The 25,530-nt window shown below is 41.5% G+C and overlaps 2 protein-coding genes across 4 annotated transcripts in view; one reads left to right on the top strand and one right to left on the bottom strand.

Annotated features, from left to right (window-relative positions):
- The window catches only part of arid2 (AT-rich interactive domain 2), a 31,002-nt gene extending 28,807 nt beyond the window's left edge, over positions 1-2,195 (top strand). For both annotated transcript variants that reach the window (XM_076296458.1, XM_076296457.1), the window contains exons 20-21: positions 65-156; positions 302-2,195. In XM_076296458.1, the coding sequence (XP_076152573.1) occupies positions 65-156; positions 302-413 (204 nt within the window). In that variant the 3' untranslated portion in view covers positions 414-2,195. The remainder of the gene's footprint in view (positions 1-64; positions 157-301) is intronic.
- A 4,980-nt stretch (positions 2,196-7,175) lies between these two features.
- scaf11 (SR-related CTD-associated factor 11) lies at positions 7,176-18,709 on the bottom strand. 2 transcript variants are annotated; one of them, XM_076296455.1, is made up of 15 exons: positions 18,518-18,709; positions 16,061-16,108; positions 15,263-15,414; positions 13,517-13,594; positions 13,355-13,422; positions 13,206-13,261; positions 13,040-13,077; positions 12,468-12,568; positions 12,171-12,296; positions 11,966-12,066; positions 9,484-11,781; positions 8,894-9,210; positions 8,521-8,697; positions 8,212-8,331; positions 7,176-8,094 (listed from the first exon to the last, which is right to left on the bottom strand). In XM_076296455.1, exons 2-15 carry the CDS (start codon positions 16,068-16,070, stop codon positions 7,990-7,992), a joined length of 3,747 nt encoding a protein of 1,248 aa, XP_076152570.1. In that variant the 5' UTR covers positions 16,071-16,108; positions 18,518-18,709; the 3' UTR covers positions 7,176-7,989. The 2 variants fall into 2 exon arrangements, with proteins under 2 accessions (XP_076152570.1, XP_076152571.1); XM_076296456.1 differs by lacking the exons at positions 13,040-13,077; positions 13,206-13,261; positions 13,355-13,422; ... (2 more) ...; positions 16,061-16,108; positions 18,518-18,709 and adding an exon at positions 12,689-13,019.
- Between the last annotated feature and the right edge of the window lie 6,821 nt (positions 18,710-25,530).

Genomic DNA, 25,530 nt, shown 5'->3' with positions numbered 1-25,530 from the left:
ACAGACCTCTGATAACATTAATTTATATGTTTGTGATTAATTTGATAATTCTTTCTTTACTCAGGATGACAAAGAGGGACCAATGACCAAACACATACGACTAACTGCTGCCTTAACATTAAAGAACGTCGCAAAGTATTCAGACGATGGGCGAAGGTAAGAGAATGCAGTTAATACTAAAATAAAAACAGTTTTATTTCATCATTTGCACATTGGTAACATGAAAAAGGACTGAAATTTAAATCATTTAGGTGTGAAGGTATACATGTGAGATTCCATTCTGACACTTGTTTCTTTGTAGGTTGGTAAAACGACATGAGTGCCACCTGTCGGTCCTGGCGCTCAGCAACATGGAAGTCTCCACGACGCTTGCCAAATGCCTTTACGAACTGACTCACACCCTACAGGCTTGAGCCAAGCTGAATTCCCAAAAAAAAAATTTAAGGAAAAAAAGAAAGAAAAAGAGGAAAACCACACTTCCCATAGTGCTGGCGAACAAGTCTCATGGTGGCCACGTGGGGCAAAGCTTCCCAAGGCCCCGTCCTTCCCCCCCCCCCTTTCATTTCAGTTCTCAGTTTGCTTGGACCACCCCTACAATCACACCCATCTCTTCCCTCCCTCCTGCCCACACCCACAAAAACAAAACAGGAAAAAAAAACACAAAAAAAACACAAACTGCCATGGGGTCTTCCACCAGCCACTCAGAAACCAGCCACCTGCTCCTCACTCTCCAATCAAGCCACCTTTCTACTCCCTGTCTCCAGATACGAGCACATTTTTTCTAATCCTGGATGAGTGGCGGCCCAGTTAAGGTTCTGGCTCTGGCGTGGATGCAGGGTGGTGGTAGGGGGGGGTGAGGGAGAGACACGGGATGGGTGGGGAACGGGGTAAAGGGGGTAGGTCGCAGGCGGACGACTGGCTAGATTGTTTTCTTTAGAACTTGATAGCTTGGTTTTTTTCTTACTTGAGCCGATTATATTTTCACTTATTTATTATTGAAATAAATACCAATATGATTAAATGAGTAAAAAATCTTGTAAATACTTGTGAATAAGTATAAAAAAAGAAGATAAATTCTCTTTCATGCCGCTGCAGCCACTGGAGGAGTCACTCTGTGGAATAATAGCATTACTTTGGTAGGTTCACTTAGGGGAGTTTTTTGTTTGTATTTTTTTTATGATCCCTGGTTACTTGTATGAAATGTGATTCTATACTCAGCAGTGGATGAATGTACGTAAACCCTGTAAATATTTCTGCAAAGGTACTGATGCTGTAAAGTTCGGGGGTGGGTGGGGAGGGACAGTTTTTGTGGAACTGTGATTTTTTTTTTTTTTTTTTTTTTTCTCTTTTTTTTCCTTTTTTTTGTATTTTAAAACCTTGTAGAACTCATTTTGCTGGCTGAAAGAGTAAGAGTATGAGTAAGAGTATGGAATAATATATCTCATGTCATTTTTGTAGAAGAAAAGAAAAAAGACAAACAAAAAACTATTGAAGGTATTTTTTTTCTCCTGCCCCCCTTAACATGTATCCACTGTAAACGTTTTTGGTCATAGTACGAGCTTATGTGCCCGTACCAAATTCTTTTTGTATTTGTAAATTGGTTTAAATACATGGAGTTTTATACAGGTTTTCTCCTGTGTTATTTGCTTTATGTGCAGGTATGATATTTTCTTCACTACTTTTTTCTATCTTAATATAGTGTGGAGTTTTATTGTACTATTTTTTCATTCTTACTACCATGCCACATTCCGGCTCCCAGCTTCTCAGACTGTCTCCTCTCTGCGGTGTGTTGTGTAACATTTATAACTGCCTGTTGTGTTAGCATCCAAGCAGGGGACTCCCTCCCCATCACCATTTCTGCAGTGTCAGTAGGGTGTGCGAATATACATATACCTAACAGTCTGTTATAGATTGGCTTTATTTACTTTGGTGACTGTTTATAGTTTTTAAATAAAAGACTGAACATTTTTGGCCTGTTTTTTTTTTTTTTCCAATTTTGTTTCTCGTTTGTTTGTCATGGAACTACTGTTAGCGAACACGTTTGCATCACATATTTCTTCCTGTGCGGCACTGTGCCAGTGGTGCGTAATTTTTTTGTTTGTGGATTTTGTTTTTCTAACTTGATTTGTTTATGTTCATAGCATTAATAAAGCTTGTCTGCATATTTGTGGTGCAGAACATCTGTTTCAGACTCAGGTGAAGGTTCAACCAAAGCAATTCTTCATTTACGTACTGTGTAATTTACCCTTCCTTTTATTTTTCTTTATTTCCCTTTATTCAATATGCAAACGTTAAAACCATGGCACAGAGTGGCACAGTTGTGTATCAGAAAATCAAAATGTTGACAAAACTAATATACAGTGCTGCTTGGAAGTTTGTGAACCCTAAAGATATAATAATTTTTTTTTTTGGGGGGGGGGGGGGGGCAGATCATTTTATCCAGTGTACATATAAGCCTACATATGTAATACAGACATACCAATTAATGGACACCAACAAAGAGACAAGACATCTTTTCACTATTTAACAAAAGTTTTTGATTGAATAAAAACTCGGATTTCACAAGACTATGTGAACCTCTGAAGTCGATAGTCTCTTGCAGAACTCAGTCAACTGAGTAAGGTTGAGACACCTGGCTTCAGCATTTCGATCGAGATTTAGGTACGGACTCTGACTTGGCTAATATATATAACTTTTATATAATGTTATTTACAGACAAAGTCCAGATAAAAAAACACAAACATTACATAATGACATACAGGAATACAAATGACTGTCTACAGTGATTTAAAACTTTCAGGTGTTTGTTCCAATGTTTCCAAAAGAAGGAAGAATATCAAGATCAGTTGAAGCCGTTATAATTGCATTCCTTGACTCAATTGACATGAATCTGTGCAGCATGAAAGAGTGGTGCATTACAGGTCCCAAACAAACTGCTAGCACTTGACCATCTTGAACACTTCAGCAAGATTGTAAGTGCGTCATTATATGTCACCTTAATCTTATTCATCTTTGCTTTACTAAATTAATGCCATAGGTGAGGTGTATAAAGTGGAGTAGGTATGCTTTACAATTTTGCATACAATTTATAGAGCTGGTGTTGTACGTCATCACCATCACATGAATCATCCCTGATGATGTGCCCCATATCTTTCTTTGGTCCCCGTATTGCTCTTGCTCTTTCAAGTAAAAAGAGGGGGAACCTACATTGCGATTTGTTCAGGCAATCAATAACACTCTTTTTAGGATTGAATTTGACATCATACTGCCCCCTATATTTTGAACAAACCCAGGTGTAGGACAGCACTGTAGGGAGACATAACAATGAAATCATCTGCATAGAACAGATGAGTAATATCCTCATACATCCAGGCTATATCTTCGAATGTATTAGAACGATCATCCATACTGATTGAAGAGAACTGATGGCAATATTCCACCTTCTATATCTCTGGAACTGGAAAAGAGACTGATGTTGTCTTGCCCCATCTAGTTTGCACTACTCTTGTAGTTTAATAAATAGTTTACCATGATTAATGCAGTCAAAAGCATTAGATGCATATAGAAAATATAAATAAATATTATTGTATTATGTCTTTTATACTTAATTTTGTCATGACAAGAGTAAAGTTGAGTCAAGATGGTAATGCCTTGTCAGCAGAAGCGGCCGATGGAGAAAGGGCAGAGCCCAGCAAAGAATATCTTGGGGTGCATCAGTGCAGACGCAGTGAGACTGACAGAGTAGAGTCCGGTGGCTCACTTTGCTTAATGCCTGCTACGCTTCCTCATCTCAGTGTGTGAAATTGTGATGTTCTGTCTTCATAGGCATGAAGTAAGTCCCTATAAAAACATTTATGAAGCAAGAGCACTATCTTGTGGGCAAAATGAATGCATGAGAGTCTTGTATTTTACTGTGCACTGTTCTGTGCCCACAAACACCTATACTGTTGATGTTTTTGTCCTAACCCATACTGTACTTCAACTCCTTTCCCTGTGATACTGGAAATCACTGAAGATCTGTAATAAGAGATCTCCCCTTAATCTAGTTTTGGGCTCTATACTGTACACTGGTAAGTTAATGAGGAGGCATTAGTGTTCTCAGACATCACCAAAGTTAGATTGGTGGAGGCGCTGGCGTGTTATAAGGCAGAGGACCCCTCCTCATGTTTAAATATTGGACCACTGAAAGCCAAACCTAAGGCTCCATAGTACATCCTAAGAGGAAGAGCTCTACTATAACACTTAGTCAAGGGGTTTTCAACCTGAAAAAGACATATCCCATAACCCCATCATTTTAGCCATGCATGCAGGTAATGCCGGGAGCAGTTGCCAAAAAAACAGGATGTCTTTTTGTTATCCTATTCCCTCAGTATCCCATTTCCCTGGCAGAACATGCATCTCTGGATTGTTGTGGAAAAGGTATTTTGTGACCTCAGCCAACATAAGTCGTTTTTACACTAAGACAACTCAAAATTTGCAGGAAGTCATCGTTTAAGGTTTGCAAGCGTGGTATTGCATAAAATGCTGCTTAGCTATAGCTGGTTATAGTAAGTCCTTTGAGGGTAATACACATAATGCACACAAGATGAGGATCCATTCCTGAAATCATCCAGCAGCATGCAACCATTGATAGTATATATTTGCATCCAGTCATTGCATACAACTGGCCAGCTGCTGGAACACTGGATGGTATGGCCAAATAGTTAATGAACTCTGAAATGTACAGCAAGAGAATTATAGGCCTATTTAGTGATGAGAAGTATGATGGTGCAAGCTCCCATATGACCAGTGGAGTTGTATAAGAGTAAATGTACAGTTGCAGTTTGCAAAACTCACAAATCATGGTTTGTTAGAATCCCCTGATGTCAGTCATGATGTGATAACTTTTGTGTACAAGTGTTACAAAATGTACAGGTGCAGTCTCAAAAAATTAGAATATTGTGGAAAAGTTCATTTTACCCCCTAATTTAGTTCAAAAAGTGGATATTTCATGTATTCTTAATTTATTAGATATAAAGTGAAATATGTCAAGCCATTTTTGTTGTTATCTTGATGATCAAAAATGAGAACCGGTATCTCAAAATGTTAGACTAAGGAGGTTATAATACAGAAATGACGACCTTTTGAAAAGAAATGAACTAATCTGACTGATCTAAACTAGCTCATTTATACACTCAATACTTGTTCTTGCTGCTTTTGCACAAATTACTGCATCAATGTGACCTATTATGGAGGCAATCAGCCTGTGGCACTGCTGAGGTGTTATGGAAGCCCAGGTTGCTTTGATAGCGACCTTAAGGTCATACGTATGTATTGTTGGGCCTAGTGTCCCATATTTTTCTCTTGACAATAAACCATAGATTCAGATCAGACGAGATTTGGGGTTCAGGTCAGACGAGTTGTCTGGCCAATTAAGCACAGTAATACAGTACCATGGTAAACAAACCAGTTACTAGCAGTTTTGGCACTGTGGGCAGGTGCAGAGTCCTGCTAGAAAAGGAAATCAGGATCTCCATAAAGCTTGTCAACAGATGGAAGCATGAAGTGCACTATAATCGCCTGGTAGAAGGCTGTATTAACTCTGGACTTGATAAAACACATTGGACCAACACCAACAAATGACATGACACCCCAAATCACTGACTGTGGAAACATCAAACTGGACTTCAAGCAACTTGGATTCTGTCTCTCCACTCTTCCTCCAGACTCTTGGGACATTGATTGGACCCTGATATCCAAATGAAATGCAAATTCTGTTTTTATGTGAAAAAAGCAGTTTGGACCACTGAGCAATGGTGTTCTGTCTCTTCTTAGCCCAGGTAAGACGCTCTAACCTGGTCTCTGATTCAGGAGTGGCTTGACAGGAATATGCTTTTTTTGTAGCCCATTTCCTGGACACATCTGTGCATGGTGGCTCTTGATGCAGACTCCAGCTAGTCCACTCCTTGTGAAGTTTTTTAATCGACTTTGCTTGACAATTCTCTCAAGGCTGCGGTCATCCTTGTTGCTTGCACACCTTTTCCTACCACTTTTCCATTCTAGTCAACTGTTCATGAATATTCTTTCATGCAGCACTCCGTGAACACCCTGGCCACCTTCTGTGGCTTACCGTCCTTGTGGAGGATGTCAATGAGTGCCTTTTGGACAACTATCAAGTCTTTCCCATGATTGTGGTTGTGTTTACTGAACCAGACTTAGCTCAGGAAACTGCCATTTCTGTATTATAACCTCAAACATACTCATGTTTGGTTTTCATGACCTGTAAGCTGTAACCACTGACTGTAGAATATATAAAAGATCCACTTTTTGAACTAAATTAAGGGGAAAAATGAACTTTTTCACAATATCCTAATTTTTTTAGACCCACCTGTAAGGTCAGTTAAAGGAAGGATTATCCTCCAGTGCAAACCCTTCCAATGACTGCTCTTAACAGGTATGTGAACTTCTCGTGTGCACTTAAGGGTCATCCATGCACCTTTCTCCTCAGTTGAGACACAGTATATACACTTGCTGATATTGGCCATTTAATACGCATGAAAAAAAAAATTAAGAGAGAGGCAGGGGATAAAAATTCTTGGTTGAATGACGCTGCTGACTGGCTAACTGCATCCCACATACTACATAGTGGCTCTAACAAAGGAGCAGACATACAGGAGAGAACAGTAAGCAATGGGAAGAAAGAATAGTGCTAGGGTAGTAGAGATGGGGGAACAAGAAAGCTAAACTGAAAAAAGGTAAAACAAGACCTCCCTGTGTTGCTCTCTTCCAGAAGTGACATCTTGTTTACGGTATTTGACAAATGCAATTGTCCAAAGTGACTTACAATATATAAACATAAGTTAAAAATAAGTTTCGAGTAACAATGAAAATAAAGATTTTCATGTTAACAAAATTATCTTCCTCATTCTTATTCAATCTTACCTCCCCCAACTCACACTACGTCCCATTGAATTCAACGATAGAGCATCCGCAACTCTTCTAATGTAAACATTACAATCAAAATCCTGTCAAGAAAAGAAAATGTTTGACCTCAAACTGATTTATGGTTCCCTTGCTACAGACCAAATGAGATACTGTAGAATGACATTTATCTGAGAAGGCTTTGCGAGATCATGAGCTAAAAAGCAGAAGTAAAACCACAACAAACAAACAAACAAAAAAACTCATACAAGTAGTATCATGGAAGCAGCCAATTTATTTCATTGCTTTTGGGGGGGGAGGAGGAGGAGGGGGGGGGGGTTAACACATGAACAGTGGTTATACAGCACAGTCGACTGTGGCCAAGGCAACCACCTGATCTGCCTCGTTCCCCCCCACAGACCTAACAGCTGGCATGGGAACCTGATCCCAACCAAATGGCAACTAATCACGTCTCAGACACAGCTGCACTAAGACATAACCAGCACACTGCTCTGCAGCTACGGTGACAGAATAAAGGCAATGCACATTTACTTTAGGATTTCATCAAAATTATTATAATTAATATATATTTATATATAAAAAGAAAAAAAATAAAGACTTGAGCCGCAGCGTTTTGATAAAGGTCCTTGGGCACACAGTTGTAAAGTCAGGCCCACTCGTACCAGTCAACTGCAGCCTTGGGAGGGAGGGAGGAGGGGCGTTACAGTTTCTCAGAATCCTTCTAGGTCCTTCTCCTCTCCTGCGCTACTACCAAGACCACCATGTCAAGCAAAGGGTCTTCCCTCCAAATGCCATGTTCCCCTCTCCAGAACCCCACCCCCCCACCCCACTGCAAAGGAGTCTTGATGGATTTACAGTAGTACACACCCTTTGCATCTTATTCAAATAAAGGGCTTCAGCGCTATATCAAATCCACTTTAAACAAAAATATTCAATCTATAGAAAAAAATCTTGATTCGTTCAGAGATACGAAAACAGGAAATCCAGTTGACTGGGCTCATGTGGGGAGGCCTTGCTGGGAAAAGAAATTGCACTTGCGCCGAGGGGCGATGGAATCCCCTCTCAACACTAGTCTGCTTTGCCCCGGCGGCTGTGCTTGTATTTGTCCACGTAGGCCTTCACAAGATTGGCCACTTTATCAGCATTCACCTCTCCGCTCTTGCTATGGCAGATCTGCACATGCAAAAAGGTGGAATTTTTCTTATTCATCATTTGAAATAGTGTGAATACTATGAACAAATAAATACAACATAAAATTCTTGAAGGTTTGGAAAAAGGGATCAAGCATACCTTTTCAACAGCTTTGCGCACAATCTCTTTATACTCATCCTTGGTGATATCCTTCTTTTGGTAGTATGGCTTGATAGCTGTCTTAACTTCAGTAATGGCTCTTTCCTGAATCTGGATCTTCTGAAAGTACAAGTAAGCTTATCAACAACTGCTGCATCCCAGCACATAAAAAAAAAAAAAAAACTTTTGTTGTGCCTGCTTTACAAGCATCTCCACTGGGCATTCAGTTCTTGGTGTAGAGATCATTGAAAAGGTGGAAGAATGGAATTGCTACAACAAATTTCCAAAACTAATTTAAAAAGTACTCGCCTTCTCCTTTTTGGAGCTGTCAGCATGGGCCTTGCTGTGTGTGGACGATTGGGTGGTGGAGGAGGGCTGGGCCAGACTGGGCATGGCCTGGGGAGGTACCTGGCCCAGGATCCCCGCTGCTTTGATGGGATTGAGTGGGAAGGGGGCCTTACCAAGACCTGGGATGACACTCATCGCCTAGATAGGATAGGGGCAAACTAGTGTTAGGACAGAACTACTACAGGACGTTTGAGACCAGACAATGTAAATATGGGCAGTGAAATAATTTTCCATTATTGCCATGCTAACTATAGCAGTAATATATTAAACAAATTAACATACATTTTTAGGACAAACTGCCTACATTAATAGTCACCATGTTCATGGTACAAACCTGTGATTGCAGCTTGTCCTGCATAGCTGTTAGACTAGCCTGTTGGATGGGAGGTGGTGGTGGTGGAGGCGGGGGCAGGCCCTGGGCAGCCACTGCAGGCACCTGGAGGAGAGGTGCAGCAGGGTGCATGTGTACAGGAACATGGGCAGGCATCCCAAAGGGGGGAGGCTGGAGGCTGACTGGCGGGCCACGAGGGGGCATTTGAGCAATTGGGTACCGTGGATAACCAAGGACATTGAGCTGGGGAGCCATCACGTTCACAGGGGCAGGCGGAGCCTCAGGGGGTGGGTGGGGGGCTGGCTCACTTTTGGCGGGATCTGGAAGAGAATAAAGGAATGATAAAACGAAAGGATACATCATAATTAAAGTAATATTTCCTGAATACTTCCTATTAACTGAAATGTCAGGGAAGGATAACAATTAAAGGAGAGCTCCAGGAACTAAAAATAAACCCTAGGTTATTCTTAGTCCAGAGTTCTCCTTTAACGTCTTTGGATTAGCTTCCTTACTTAAAGTTCTTGATTCCACTCAGTAAACTTAAATCATTAAAGACAAACACTCACAGGATTTCTGAATAGTTTTAGAAATACCTGCTGCTGGTTGCTCCTCTTCCGGTTTGTTCCATACACTTCCAGTGCCTGGCCCACGCTCCTTTCTTGAGTAGTAGTTCTGCACGTCAGCTGGAAGTGTCCTTCGCACCGCCCAGTTGGAAGCGGAGGACCAACCCGAGCGGTCCAACTGATTATCACCAGAGTCTGGTTCCATCTTCCTCCTTCCACCAAATCGGTTTTCATTGAAGCGGCTGTACGCATCGTTCCCTGAGTTGTTTGCCGGTCCAGGAAAACTCCGAGGCGGTCGTCGGTTATCTGCTGCTTCACCTTGCTGGCTGGAAGACCAGAAGTTTCCACGACCCAGACCACCTCCACTTCGCTCTGAACTCCAGCCACTCTGACCCCGATCGCCCTGGGTCCAGTTGTCTGAGGCTGAATCTCCTCCTTGATCTTCCCACCGAGGTTCTCGATCTCTAGGCTCAGGCTCTGGCCTAATCCTCTCCTTTACCCAGTCTGGGTTTTCCGATCGACCCCTGTCTGGTGACCGCTCTGGAAAATTGCCATTGTCCGAGGTATTTGTATCCCTACTGGGGAAATTGCCCTGCCTTTCTGCTCCACCCCTCCAGTTGTTTTCACGGTAATCTCTGCCACCTCTCCAACTGTCCCTTGAATCCCTTTTCTTTGGGGACTGTCCCCCATGATCAGAACGTTCAGGAGAACTCCTACGACCACGTCTAGTTCTGGACCTGGACCTTGATCGGCTTTTCGAACGACTTCTGCTGCGCCTCTTTCTCCCTCGATCACGACTCCGATCCCTGCTTCTGTCCCTGCTCCGTTCTTGGCTGTGGTCCTTACTCCGGTCTCTGCTATGGTCGCGGCTCCGGTCCCTGCTGCGATGCCGCCTTGAACTGCCTCGATCACCATCTCGTTCTCGGCTACGATTCCTCGATGGGGAGCTGGCACCACGGTGGCGCTCCCTTGAGCGTGATCTCCGTGAAGATTCCCGCCTGGATTCTCTTTTGGGTGACCAGGTTGTAGTAGGTGAATGAAACCGTGATCTGCGTTGACGGTTGTCCTGTCCCCCCTTATCTGGGCCCTTTTGTTCTTCTGTGGTTTCCAATTTCTGATCTTGGCTTGCCTCTGTACTCTCTTCCTTTGCTGAGGTATGGCTGACAGAAAGAGATGGGGTCACTGTGTCAGCACTCTCAATGTTATCTTCTTTCGGTGTATTAGAAACGGGGTCACCAAAATCTGAGCGTGACGAGTCACAGTCCATAGGGACAGCATCAGTGTTGTCCTGATGGAAGTCTTGCTCTGAGGGCTCTGTATTTGACAGTTCTGGGTCTTTTTCCACTTCTGTATCTGAGGGACACAGATTCTGTTCAGGTTCTTCGTCACTGCCAGAACTGGTTTTGGGTTTCTCCTCAGGGAGGTCCGTTTCTGATGTAACCTCGTCTGCGTCATCAGTAATTGGCTGTTCGTCAGGTATATCTATGTCTTGTGGTTCCTCTGTCGTCTGGGACTCTGCCATCTCCACTGCTTCTGCCACATCCTCAACAGAACCGAGTAAAGCTAAGCTTTCTGGTTCTTCAGTTTCCTCACGTGAAGTTAATTCTTCCTCCGACATTTCAGGGCTGTGGCTGGTTATGCCCGGGCTCTGGTTCCCTACAAGTGGAGATGCAGGCTCAGAATGGTCCCGAAGACCATCCTGAGACTCTGCACCATTCACTGACTCCATTTCAATCTCTTGATTTCCCTTGGTGTCTGGCGATTCAACAGAACCTTCTTGAGGACTTGAAGGATGATCGACATCCTTCTCTTCAATCTCAGAATCATGATCGGACACCACTTGGTCATTAGAATCATGAGTTGGACTGGGGCTTGCATCTGGCCTTTTCTCAGATTCAGGCGCTTCCTCTTCTGAAGGAGCTGCTTCTTGATCTTCCTCTTTCTTCTGCTGCTCTTCCTCCTCCTCTTCTTCCTCTTCACTCTCTACTGGGTTACTTGGTGCTTGCCGACGGCCCCTTCCCCTTCCTCTTCCCCCTCCTCCTTTCCGCTTTGATCGAGGCTTTTGCTTAGGTGCCTTTTTCGACTTGCTTGTCGTAGGAGTCACCTCACTCAACTGTGAGACTTTGCCCGTTTTTCCCGACCCATCATCAGAGGAGGAAGGCTCAGAATCAGACTGTGAGGGTTGGGAAGCTGCAGATTCCTCAACTTTGTTGTGACGAGATGATCTCCTGGTTTGCTGCTTACCAGAGCCTTTGGGACCAGCTGTTCTGTTGCCTTTCCTATCCTCTCCTTTCGCACAGGTGACTGCACAAACTCTTCCCTGAAAGACTAAGAGAGAGAGAGGGGTGAACTACTACACTCTACTAGACTGCATGTCCTTGTCAAACATAAATAAAAATAGACGATGAGATTGCAAAAACAGCATTCATCTGAAGAACTACAACTCCAAGCAGGACAAGATAATTTACTCTTGAAGTACTACTGCATTTCAGGCATTGCTGCTTAGACTCACCCAACTGCCCTGAAGCCAGCGGTACGTGAGAGGTAGACACAAGCGAGACAGACCGCTCAGAAAACAACTTGCCACTCCACATATGGGGATGGGGAGAATGCCTGTAAATAACGAAACAATGAAACTTAATAACCATTAACATCCCACTGTCTGTCTACAGACATGCATCATAACATTTCCAAAATCAGCACTGCAAAGCACTCACCGCAAAAGACCTTTGGAGGCTACAGGCGCAGAGGTAGACAACCATGGAGAGTCTAGAATTTCCATCCGAGACAGTTCTGGAACCTCATCAATAGGTTCCTCTTCAGACAACATGAAAGGTCCAGCACTAACAACAGCAAAAAAATAAATAAAATAAAAGTAGTAATATGGTACTACTTTATACATTTATTTTTTGTGTATATATGCTATGATGTAGACATAAAAATTCAAAAACATTGCAACAAATTTACTAACACTTCATTTGTAGTTATTGACCAATTTTACCCAACATACTCACATTAAGGGGGTTAGTGCAACAAGTGGGACTCCTGTCTGGGAGGATGAAGGGGAAGAGGGATGTGTGGGAATTGTCCGTGGGCAGCAGAATCCTTGTCTGGCCTAAACAAACATTTGAATTCAGTCAACAGGGCAAATACGATTGACAACAACTTCACACTATCAAAACATGCCCTGCCTACATTTAGCTCTGTTTTTCCTTAATCCCAGTTCATGATGTACCTGCGAGCCTTTCTGTGTCCATGCCTGGGTCCCTGTCTGATCCTGACCACATGCGAGATCATAAGCAGCTGTGACAAACTCTGGTCATGCACTGTCCGCTGTCTAGAGGCTGGTGACATCAATCAACTGTTCATGGGCTCTACTTTGGCAACAGCTGTGTTCAAACCCACAGCTCGATGCTTTCACAAATGTTCAGTGAATAATTAGGTCAGTGTTACATGTACATTTGGGACTGTACACATGAGTACATCAAGCAATATCCGGCAGACCAATTCCTACAAAAGACTGGCCATGCATTTGAAAATATGGGTACTGTATCAAAAATAGAATGCATCGAAATACAAAACAAACCTTTTTCTTCCTCACAGCAGTAGTCCTGTCAGAGTCACCTAGATGGAAGAAAATATTGGTGATCAATACTAACACTGTACAATTAAATATCAAAGAGGTGATTTAGCAAATACCACAAACCATGGGGGAAAAATGTTTTGTTTTAATGGAATTAAGAGCAACATACCCTTTCTGATGAGGCATTTAGCTTTGGCGTTGTCAATTCTCCCTTTCTTCTCTTTCCTAAGGTTCAACATAATTGTACTTTAAATACATAAGGTCATTTTAAAGGAATGGGTATACACATATACATTTACATACAACTACACTACTTACTCTTCCCATTTTATGACTTTACTCATGTCAGCATTGATATTCGTCAGGCCTGTTGACACCACAGAAATCTGGAAGGGAATTAAAGAAATTGTTTACAAACCATTTAAGCATTGGTAATATTTTGTAGAAAAAATACATAAAAATAAGAGGTAGTTGGCATACCTTAATGTAACCTTGTTGGGAATCCCATTTATAGATGGCACTGAAAGTTCTTCTGTCAACAGGACAAGAGCACACCACCTACACAGAACACAAATGGAACATAAATACAATTACATCCATTATCTTCTCAGATATGCAAAAACAGCTTTTACAACTTAAAAATACAAATATACTGCCAACATACTGTACATCAGTTAGCATGCTGGTTAGTTTTCATCAGTACCAACTGAGGTGTTATTGGTGCTTGCAAGGCAAGTCTGTTCACTTAGTCACTGAGTCTGCCAGCTTTAACGTGAAATGTCATTAGACATTAAAATGTAAGAGTAACATCTTTAAAGTACACATTTTATTTCATGATGTCATCATGCTTTTTCCTATGTGCTTCTGACCTTTCTACACAAAAAAGGTGACTATCTTTAATAAGATGGCCATGACTTTTACTTAAACCAGTTGATATGGTTGGGCTGTTTGGAGGAGATAAAAATATAAAGATTCTTTTATAATTTATCAAGGTAAAAATGATGAGCTATGTCTCAATAGGATTCTAGGTTTCACTAAGAAATAAAAAATGAATATTGCTGAACAATGCATTCCCGCTCTCTTTGCAAACAATTACTGATAGTACTGCATAGTCATTGCCTGCATTGTTCTGTCAAAATATGATCTGGTGGGACACACAAAATTACATTTATATTTTTAATAATATTTTGGCACCTCAATTTACATCAATTATGCATCTTTTTTATTTTATATCCACTAATGGTACTACGAAATATGACGGCTCAACTTCCTGCAGCAGTACCTCCATTTCAGAGCCATTAAATGTGCAGTTAATAACACATCCATGAATCTAGAGTTTCAGGATATCGCATAAATAATAAAAAAAGATTGGTTGTTGTTGAATGAGGCCTATTAATAGGAAAGGGATAAGGAGTGTCATAGAAGTATAGTCTTGCAAATACATGCTCACATTTTTGTTTCTTTCAAGTGAAGAGTGTGATTAGGACTTGATATGACAAGTTGTTTGATAGAATATCAAAAATGTAATACAGAAAATACATGCTACTTGTGTTATTAAAATAAGTGAAGATAATGAAGTCTTGATATACATTTTTTTTTTGTTCTGTTAATGTCTTACTTTTTTATTGAATTAACAATTAACAACTATTTTGTTTACTTTACTGTTTGTTGAGCCACCTTTTACTTGTTATTATATCCAGGGTCATGCTCATTATGCTTGTCTAAAATAATACACTATTGAAGGTATTATTTATTTCATTTAACAAACAATATGCATTATAGGGATTGAGCAAGTTTGTAAATTAAGAATATTTTTGTTCTGCTTGACTTTGGACACCATTGGACCAGCACTGACTGTGTGGGATTCATACCAACAGCGCAAGCTAATACACCTTTTCCTAAACCCCCTTTAGCAGTAAGGACACAATAACTTGAATGTACAGCTTGTTCAGGCTTCAATTGTTTGATGTTTGTTTTATGTTTTTTCTATGTTTCAACAGCTTTGCTGAATGTAATTATAGACTTTGCTTTAACCAAACAGATTACCAGCTAATATAAAAATAGTAGTTGAAGTAGTTTATTGTTTAAAGTTTATGTTCATGGTCACCCTCAACCTGCACCCCCTTGTCGTAAGTCGGTGCATCCCACCCAAGCCCAGGTGAGGGCCGTCCCAAACCTGGGACACCACCGCTTTAGATGAACACACGGCCAGGAGAAGAGTCTTACCTCAGCCCAGCGCATAATACAGCTAAGGCAGAATACATGGCTGCAGCCTTCAGGGACACCTAGATCTGACTGCCCAAGAGTATGCAAACAGATGGGGCAACGCTGGTTGTGCTCTGGGTCTGGATCTACCGAATCCTCTGGACTCTGCCCACCTACAGTACATGATCACACAAGTTAATGTTTAACAGGGATATCCTGACACACAATCACAAAGCCACCCTTGGAGATATGGCAGAGACTGTAAAGTGGAATTATGGGGCAAAATGACAAATTGAATGGATATAAGCCTCCATTTCAGCTTTAAAAAATGCAAGATGATCCTGTTCATCACTATTCAGAGAAGACTGTTTCAATGAATGCTGATGAGTAGCCATGGCTAAACACCACAGTTATAAAACATGTTAAAAAACATTTGTTTGGTTACATTACAAATATAAGCTTAATACTTTTAATGAACTATTTACTGACATAATTAAAATGGAAGGGACACCTTTAAGAAGTTTCAAAATGATTGATTTTCACATCATAGAGAATTTCAAGTGTTTCACTCCTAGCCACAAATAACAAACTAGTATCAATTCAAGAAACTTGATCACTGCATCATGTAGACCAAGTGGGCCAACGGCACATTTTAAATTTCAATGCAGAGCACTGACTGTCAAGGTGCAGTGATGATTAAAGCAGTGTAAGCACACCTCAGCGTAGAGTTTCCATGCATAATATACTGAATTATTGTATGCATCTTTTTCGGGCAACCAAGACTTTGACCAGAGCATGGTTCTCATTTATGTTACTCACCACCAGTCATCTTGGATATGAGCCCTCCTTTTGATATCAAGTGGGACGCTGTAGGGGCCAGTAAAAAAAGTTATTGTGCTATAGTGTTGTTAATTTAATTCAATTTCAAGGTTATTAACATATATCAGTCATATCAACTTTTTCAGACGAAGGACCACTCAACCAATAATAATTAATAAAACAAAACTCATGGACCACCTAGCTAAAAAAGAAAAATAACAGTAGACCTACTTCAACAGTATATTACACAATAGGCCTACTCAGTGAAGCACCTTGGTTATGGTTTTTGCACCTTGCTTATTGTGTCAGAGGATTCATATGATTTAAACTGGCGTAGTTTACATAGGCAGTGTTGCTGAACTGTTTGGATTTAAATACAAGTTCGTTCAATATTGCAAACAACTAATCTCTATTGCATTTGACCACGTCTGGTCGCGGACCACTTAGGATAGCTTGCAGCCCACTTTGAGAAACACTGGTATATATCAACAGTTGAAATTGGCTTCAGGCACTAAGTGATGGGCAGTGTGTTTTTGCATTTAAGTTAACACAACACAAGAGCTTCAAAATGCACTTAGTAAAATATGTTTGACATGTACTAGGGGCAATCAGGCGCCAGTAATATCAACACAGATCAGTATAACGTTGACATGATGACACAAATGCCAGTTGGAAAAAGCTGAGTAAAGTTATCCTGAATCTAGCCAGTTCGTTTATTTTAGACATTGGCAGTGATAGATCAAATGAACACCGACTATCTTCTTGCTTAACCCTCCTGTTGTGTTCATTTCATAATTACTAGTTTTGTGTTCCCGGTCAAAAATGACCGCTGCATTATAACTTGTTATACATCCATAGTAACACATATATTATCATCTAATGTTGTGATAGACCTTTGTCTCAACTCTTCTGTTGTATATGACCAGTTTTGAACTTCCATTTGCTATGTATGGCTGCAGGCCTCACTGACCTGAGCTCATGCAAATCAGAAAGGGGAAGATTCTATTGGGGAAAGGTTCCAGTGGGGGCTGGCATAGAGGGGGAGTGAAAGTGTGTTTGTGTGTGTGTATTTTAATGTACAGAAGCACACATACAGTCCATCTGATCAATAGGTATGTGCCTGGATTGTGCCTGAAATTTTATACACTGACCATTTTCTCACCCATTCATTTTTAATGGCCGGTCATGTTTGACCGGGAATACACATGGGTGTTCTAAAGTTAAATAAAACACTCAAATTGTTATGAAAATTATCAACATTTGTTTTGTGTGTTCAGATGCCTCATGGTAATCAGAATAAGTTAACTATATTTTTTTAAGAAAATAATTATCAAACGGTCATATTTGACCGCGAACACAAAAGGAGGGTTAACACACTGCAGCAATGTTTACCAACTAACGTTGTCCCGTTCATGTGGTTAGCTATTAACGTTTGTTGTTGTTTGTAAGGTAGCCAATCCTACCAACATAACGACTTAAAGTTAGGCAGTTAAAACACATTTACTTGAATTTATCAACAGCCATACCATCAGACACACATAATACGTTAGACAGCTATCGTAGGCTACTATGTGTGTTCTACGTAACACGGTAATATTATCGTTAGCTTACGTTAGCTAGGGAACTAATGATAGACCGACGAGGCGCAATAACCTTTATTTATCTCAATAGTTACATCTATCCAGTGTTAGTGAACAATCAGCAAACACACTTAACCGGTGAGCATTTCAATCAATGGTGCAACAGTGCTAAGCAGTTATGAAGCTAGATACCAAACTGTTGCAGAAACATTTGTTATGCTAAGTTAGCACTTGCCATCCCTGTCAGCACGTTAGCCAGGCTCCCTCAACTGCAACAAACATGGCGAATTTGACACCTAGCATAGACATCCACGACTCCCTTAATGGACTCTAAACATGTTGTTCCCTGTTATCATATGCATCAGCCATTGCAGGCTTAATTCGTCACTGATGAAGGGTACACAATTTATCCACGCTAGCTCGCTAACTGCACCCTGCCACATGTAAACTAACGTGACCTTTCAACTCAGTTGGACAGGCCGAAGTAGCATCGGATAACGTTAGCTTAGTTGGCTAGCCTAAGTGTAACGTTGCTTTTTACAAAACTTAACTTCAAGTCTCAAATGTATGCACCGGTCACAGGATTGGGTCCACAAAGAGCACAAGCAGTGATCACACATGTTCCGCTTAATTTGATCAGATTAATGTGACTATTTTAACAAAGGTTAAAACATGAAAACAAGTGCCTGTAGCTAACTGACTAGCGACAGCCTTGGTTCCCCGCTAACGTTAGCGAGCTAGTTAGCAGACCATTAGCAGGCCCGTGCAAATGCTTGAAAGTAAGCTAGCCATCTTGCTAAGTTTAAAAGTTCTTAATGACTAAATGCAGATATATAACGTTAGCTAGCCAGCTAACTGAATTGATTTCCAGACTTACCGTTGAACGGATTTGCTAGCTCTCAAGCTAGCTAGTTGTTTTTAATCAGATTTTTCAGTTGATTTCAAGAGACATAGTCATCTCTTCTGCGAAAATGGAAACTAGATTTATCCGGGTGCACGTAACTGTAAATTCGGCACGGATCAGAAAGTATCCCGGCCACATGTCGGCCCCGGAGCCTACTGTAGCCTATGTAGCCAACATAAGTTGTACCGCACGGTGTCGCTGTAAGAATAAAAGGCTCTGGCAACAGTACGATGACGGAAACACGTCGGTGGATGAGCGTCAATTGTAAAAAAAAAAAAAAAAAACGATAAAGACTTGCCAGAAGATTTTTAAGGCCTTTAAAGAGGAGTGAAGATTGTCCTTTATCTTTTAACTTTTTTTTTATTTATTATAATTTAACTAATTATGTTTTGTATTTTTTTCTGTTGATTATTCATAACCTACTTACTATGTGAAGGTATCTGTGTTAATATGTGTTTGTATTATCATATTATTTCCATAAACTGGATTTTTAAAAAATAAAAAAAGACTTTGGTTGGCTGGATGACAAATTGTCACCAGCTCTACATATGCACTTTCATTATCTCTGTTGAGAGGTGTCATGCCTTTTTTGGTTGTTATTTGATGTTCTGTTGTTAATCTGTCGGACACGGAAAACAAGGCCTAGGCCTAACTGCATTTTGCAAATATTATAATAGTAGGCACTTCATCGTAAAATAACCCAGGCTACTTAAAGTGGCTTGCCTGCAGTCCAGACGTCACACTGGGTGCCTCTTGGAATGAAAAACACACAATTAATAAGACCCCAGACTGTTTGCTCTATAGCCTAGGCTATCTGGCAAGAATGGCAGAGTATTTCATTTCTTTATAGGGTCTTCATGCCACATCGGATATTCAGAAATTCTGACTTCCGATAGAGGAAATCACTATCATATTCTCCAAACACGACGGGCTCCCTTGCAACAACACAAGAGGCGAATTTCAGTCTCATTACAAATAGGCAAGGTCATTTATCACTAAATTAACACTACAGATAGGCCTAGACACACTCACCCGACTTTAAAAATTCCAACCTCGGAAAAAAGAGTGTGATCAGCTCGGAAAACAAATACAATCATTCCATTCCGTTCCATTTACTTTGATGTTTTTGAAAATAAGGTCGTAGTCTTGAGTTGGCCTGTTGTAAGCTGTTGTATTTTGTGTTTGTTTTTGTAGTAGCACAGTTGGCAGAAGCAGTTTAGTTCAGTTTAGTGGTTCTGTTTAGGATAGGCCTAATACGAGCCTAATCCAGGCACCTACTGTAAATTAGTGCATATTTAAAATCATGATAGAAGTTAGAATATATATCTCATAGCTTGTAAAATTGTATACAGGCTAATGTAGCCCAGAGGAGGAAGACAAGACCAGAAGGCTTTTGTACAGTGTACTATTTTGGAATATTTGTAGCCCTGAGGTTATGGCATACATGTATATGTGACACAAAATAACAATGGGTGTAGACTATATTGCAGGTTTAAATGCACTTAAATTCACAGAGACTCTCGGAAAAAAAGAGAAAAATCCAGGTCTACACCCTTTTATGATGAAATATCTGCTTATCTTTAAATAAGCATAAGCCAGGTATGATTTTACAAGTTGCAAGGTGATGCATCATAATGCTTGAAGAGAGACAAGCAAAGGTTGAGTGCCTAAGTAGCCATGAGACATTTACACATTTATGATACATTTATATGCATTATTATGTCAGTGGTATTGATCATTATAGCCTAAACTTATCATAGGGTGCTGTAACAGTGCTGACATTTAGAAATTGTGCAATGTAGTGCTCCTACCACTGGGGAGAAAAAGGCTCAAAGACACTACATTCTAACGACCACATTGGCAAGGAAGAAGATATGGGAGGACGTCCATGATCAGACCTAAATCAAACATAACTGGATTGTGCTAAGTGAACAGTAACAAAACAATATGGAAAAAGACAGGCTGATTTTGTGGCTATAATAAAAAAGCCACTTTGGGTTGAATAAATATCTGTGTTAAACACATTATTTTGCTTTTGCAAATAATGTATTCAGCTTTATGTAGCCCCACACTGAGTGAATGTGACACATCAATGTTTTTTTTCAAGTTCATACTTCTTCACTCAATCTTCCACCAGCGCCAGTCAAATAGAACTGCCATTCCTCTTACTCCCAATTATTTAGCCATTAGGCATCCAAATTTCACTCCTGATGCTTTATATAGAGAGGGTTTGTGCAGTGGTTCACAGCATTAAGTTCAGTCTCCATACATGCAAAAAACATTGTCAATTAATGATATAAATAAACAATACATTTCAATGTAAATATATGTGTGTGTATGAGAGAACATGTATGTGTGTGTGTGTGCACAGGTTTCTCCCCAGTATGGATTCTCAATGGCTTTCCAAACTGAAAAGATTGGTCGTCTTTTGCTCTTATATATCTCTCCTAATATACAGATAGATAGATAAATAAAGATAGATAAATAAATAAATATATATATATATATATATATATATACATACATACACTTAATTGGCACACAACAATGTTGGTGGTAATTGTTATTAGAGAACAACATGCTAAATCCAGTAATGGAGAAAAGAAAGAAAAACAGAACAAGATCCTATTATGCTGATTGAGTTTTCCTTACTTGTATACGTTCTCGTGTCCCTTGAGGTACAATGTTTGAGAGAAAGCCTTTCCTATATTGCGTATACAGAACATTTGTAAGGTTGTTCTTTAGTATGTGTCGTCGTTGATTGGCCTGGGCCTGGGCTGCTTTGGATGTTCGCAGAAGCGCCTGACGAGCTTTTCTCCAAGTCCTCCTGCAGCGTCTCATGAAGTGGCTCACTGAAGGCATTCCCACATCCTCCTCCTGTTCAGGGAACAGAGACGGCTGAAAGCCAAACTGGCACTGGAACGGAGACACCTTGGTTACAGAGGACTGGAGGGTGTAATGGGTGTACTCCGCCCACGGCAGCTGGGAGCACCATGTGGATGGGTTGTCCATTGCCAGGCTTCTCAGGGTGGCCTCGAGTTCCTGATTGGCTCTCTCCGTTTGCCCGTTGGATTGGGGATGATAGCCAGATGAGAGGCTGGCTGTAGCCCCAAGGTGTTTGATGAAACCCCGCCACACCCGAGAGGAAAACTGGAGTCCACTGTCTGTCACAATGTCCTGAGGAAGCCCAAACACTCGGAACACATGATCGAACATTAGTTTGGCAGTCTCAAAGGCAGAAGGTAATTTACTCTGGGAAAACCTGTCGACCACAACAAAAATAACAGTGTTACCTTCAGACTCAGGCAGACCGGTGATGTAGTCAGCAGACAGGTGTGACCAGGGGTGCTTAGGGGTGGGAAGAGGGTGCAGCAATCCTTGGGGACGCTGACGAGGATTCTTGCTGCGGGTGCACACTGAGCAGGCCATCACAAAAGGCCTAGTCTCTTCCTCCATCTCAGGCCACAAGAATTTTCTTCTCAGAAACTCCAGCGTTCTTCAGACCCCTGGGTGTGCTGTGAGATGGGAAGAATGTCCCCACTGGAGGACCTGGAACCGCACTCGTTGGGGAACAAACAGATGTCCTGCTGGACCAGTTCCAGGGTCTGGCTTCTGTCGTTGTGCCTGTTTAACTGTGGATTCGATGCCCCACCCAACAGGAGCCACAATTCTGGACACTGGGATGACTGGCCTCAGTTCATCCTCTTGATTGTTGGTGGTGAACTGTCTTGACAGGGCATCAGGCTTGCCATTCTAAGTGCCAGATTGGTACAGGAGGGTGAAGTCAAAACGGCTGAAAAACATGGCCCAGCGAGCCTGAAGGAGATTCAGACGTTTCGCTTGCTGCAGGTACTCCAAATTTCTGTGATCAGTCCACACCAGAAATGGATGTTGAGCCCCCTCCAGCCAGTGCCTCCACTCTTCAAGAGCCATCTTCACAGCCAGAAGCTCACGATCCCCCACATCATACCTGGACTCTGTTGGACAGCGATGCAATTTTCCAGAGGAGCAGGGGTGTAGTGGGCGTTGGACGCGGGGGAGCGCCGTCCCCCCACTTCTTGGAGCATTGTTTTGAGCATTTTAAAGTATTTATTAATATAACAAGTGTTACCAGTGATAACAACACATCGCGCAAACGTCTCCAATTAGGCCTCTTTGTCATAAAATTCGTAACCTACAAGAATGACTGTCATGCTGTAGCACTCCACCATGCGTAAAGACATTAAAAACTACGCAGCTCATCGTTCCGTGTTACCCAAAAGTAGCTAGACAGTGGCTAGAAAACCATAGATTATTCAACTGCCTGTATCCGAATCTAGCAAGCATCTTCATGGCCCACTGTTGCAATTCCTTCGTTTGTGTTTTGCAGAAAGCAGGTAGGCTAATCCAGTGGTCAAAATGACACGATAAGCATGTGTGAGTAATACGAGTGATTTATATCGAGGGAGCTCCAATATAAGTGACAAGGCTATTTAACCATAAGTAATGACCCAATGGTAACCTGAACAACTTCAGGAAAAACTATTAAACCAAACAAAAACTTTTCAAATGACTGGCACTTGCCTGCCCAATGTTCTTTCTGTTATTTTGTTTTGTTTTTTTGACTGTGCACCTCTGCATTTTAATCATTCGCAATGACATTCATATGACGCCCCCTCAAATTGAGCTACACTGCCCACACAGCGTAACATGCGTGTGAATCCTGCTTGTGCTATTGTTATTGCTATGGTTTACATGTGGTAATAAATGAAGCATGCCGCGGCATGTTATGCATCAAGGAGATTAGACTATGCTAGATTACATAGGCTACATTATGGGTCTGTTGATTGTATGATACAACAAAATGAAAAGCTACAAACCATATTCATAGACTTTGATGGAAAAGTGTAGTTTGGGTGAAGACATTAGGCTACATTTTGAAGCTAATCCATGTGTCATTTAATTGTTTTTTTGAATTCGGTTTCATGTTCACGAAAGCTGGTAACAATTTGGCCTTGGCCTTACGTACCGATGTATGTGGAGGTGTGAGTCAGTTTTTGCAATGATTAAAATAGCGTCCCCCCACTTTAAAAATCCCCACTACACCACTGCAGAGGAGTGCTGAGAAAGAATAGCCCCAAGCCCAACATCTGAAGTGTCAACCTCAATGATAAAAGAAGATAGAAGTTTGCAAACCCTCAGAAGCATTGGACCTCCTTAACAGATTTGGGAGAGGCCCGTTCCCGCACCGCCTGGGTCTTCTTAGGATCCATTTGCAGCTCACCCCCTCTCAGGATGCATCCTAAGGACACCTCTGGAACATGGAACTCACATTTAGAAGGCTTGACATACAGGTGGTTCCTCAGGAGCCTTTGGAGAACTTGCCGCACATGCTGATGGTGGTCCTGCAGGGTCTTTAGAATATCATTGAGATAAACAAAAACAAAAATATTAATCATGTCTCGAAGAACATCATTAATTAAGGATAAGGCTTGGAAAACTGCTGGAGCATTGGTTAGACCAAAAAAACATCACCTGATATTCATAATGCCCCGAAAGCGTGTTGAAGGCAGTCTTCCATTCGTCACCCTGCTGTATGCGGACAAGGTGGTAGGCATTGCGCAAGTCCAACTTAGTAAAAACTGTAGCACCCTGCAGGAGGTCAAAGGCAGTGGACAAAAGGGAGTGGGTAACGGTTGCGTATAGCTAGTTTATTCAGGCCATGATAGTCATTACAGGGCCGCAGTCCACCATCCTTCTTGCCGACAAAAAAAAAATCCTGCTCCAGCCAGGGACTTTGAAGGTCGAATGAAGCCTGAGGCCTAAGCGTCCTTTATGTAGGTGTCCATGGCTTTGCGTTCGGACAGAGAGAGAGAGAGAGAAGATCCTTCCTTGAGGAGGCATGGTACCTGGCAAAAAATCAATAGCACAGTCATAAGATCGATGATTTGGGAGTGCAGCGGCCTGGCTCTTACTGAAAACCTCTTTCAAATCCAGGTACTCTGTGGGAACATGGGACAACATAGCAGGATCAAGAGACTTGGAAGGTAAGGACAAGGGTCTAGAAAAGAGGCCAGTGGCATGACAGGTGGGACTTAATTCTACTACATGGTAGACTTGTAGTCAAGACCGCCTAAACCGAGACCAAGACACTACCAAGACCAGAGGGTATCAAGACCGAGACCAAGACGAGACCAAGGCCAAGACAGACTGAGTCAAGACCAAGACAAAGTCGAGACCATCCTGATCTCGCGAGCTTCAGGGTTTCACTCGCAGATCAGTCTGGATACTTTCCGTTAAAGAAAATTTGGAGCAGTTCACCAAACGAACGTCCAATCAGCGTTGGCTTTGAGGCGGGTTGAGGTGTGACGCAACGAACAACATGACGGCATCCACAGAGATGAGCATAGCTATCGCGCAAGTTTTATTCAAATTAGAAAGTATTCCTGGGTAAACTGTGAAGCTATGAGTCTCAGCCATGCAGCTGGGAGGAATGAACGACACAGATATCCTCCACGGCTGATTCCAGTTCATAATGGAGGAATATACTATCTTCAGAAGTGTAGGGCTTACCGTGAAAACTTTATGGGAATTGTCGTTGATTAGGTTCATAAATGGTAAGTTAAAACATCTTAAAGTTTGTCACGTTACCTAACTTAATTGTATGTTAAACGGCATTAGAAGAATACTTTGTTCATCTAATTGGTTGATTTGGCCCGTCGATAACCAACAAAGGTGGTGATAGACAGAAGGTTTATCCAATCAGCTAACCAGTATGTCCGCCCCTTCCCAAAAGTTCTTCAATGAAAAGTTCCCAGATGGATATGCGGAGCAAATCCATCTGGCGGAGTCAGGTTAAAGAGGTTCAGTCCCAGTTCAAATTTAATTTAAGAAGGTATTATTTCAACTACAGACAGAACAATGCAGAGACAGAGCATGTCATGAATGTGTGTGACTGTGAGTTCACTCACTGTAAATGCATTTTGCAGAATGCTTCTTTCTTGCCC

Source organism: Alosa pseudoharengus, unplaced genomic scaffold (genome assembly GCF_046254945.1).
Source record: "Alosa pseudoharengus isolate Yale_2024_CS ecotype anadromous, Long Island Sound unplaced genomic scaffold, YU_APseudo_1.1 YU_APseudo_1.1_scf_20, whole genome shotgun sequence".
In the NCBI taxonomy this organism is placed as follows: domain Eukaryota; kingdom Metazoa; phylum Chordata; class Actinopteri; order Clupeiformes; family Clupeidae; genus Alosa; species Alosa pseudoharengus.
The sequence above is the reverse complement of the archived record's forward strand: the minus strand, read 5'-3'. Positions and strand labels throughout refer to the sequence as shown.

Bases quoted from the DNA above. Each gene is read 5' to 3' on its own strand.
- scaf11 (XM_076296455.1), bottom strand. The intron at 12,067-12,170 runs GTGAGTGCTTTG...CGTTATTTACAG, and splicing joins GCCTCCAAAGGTCTTTTGCG to GCATTCTCCCCATCCCCATA. The intron at 11,782-11,965 runs GTGAGTCTAAGC...TCTCTCTCTTAG, and splicing joins GCTGGCTTCAGGGCAGTTGG to TCTTTCAGGGAAGAGTTTGT.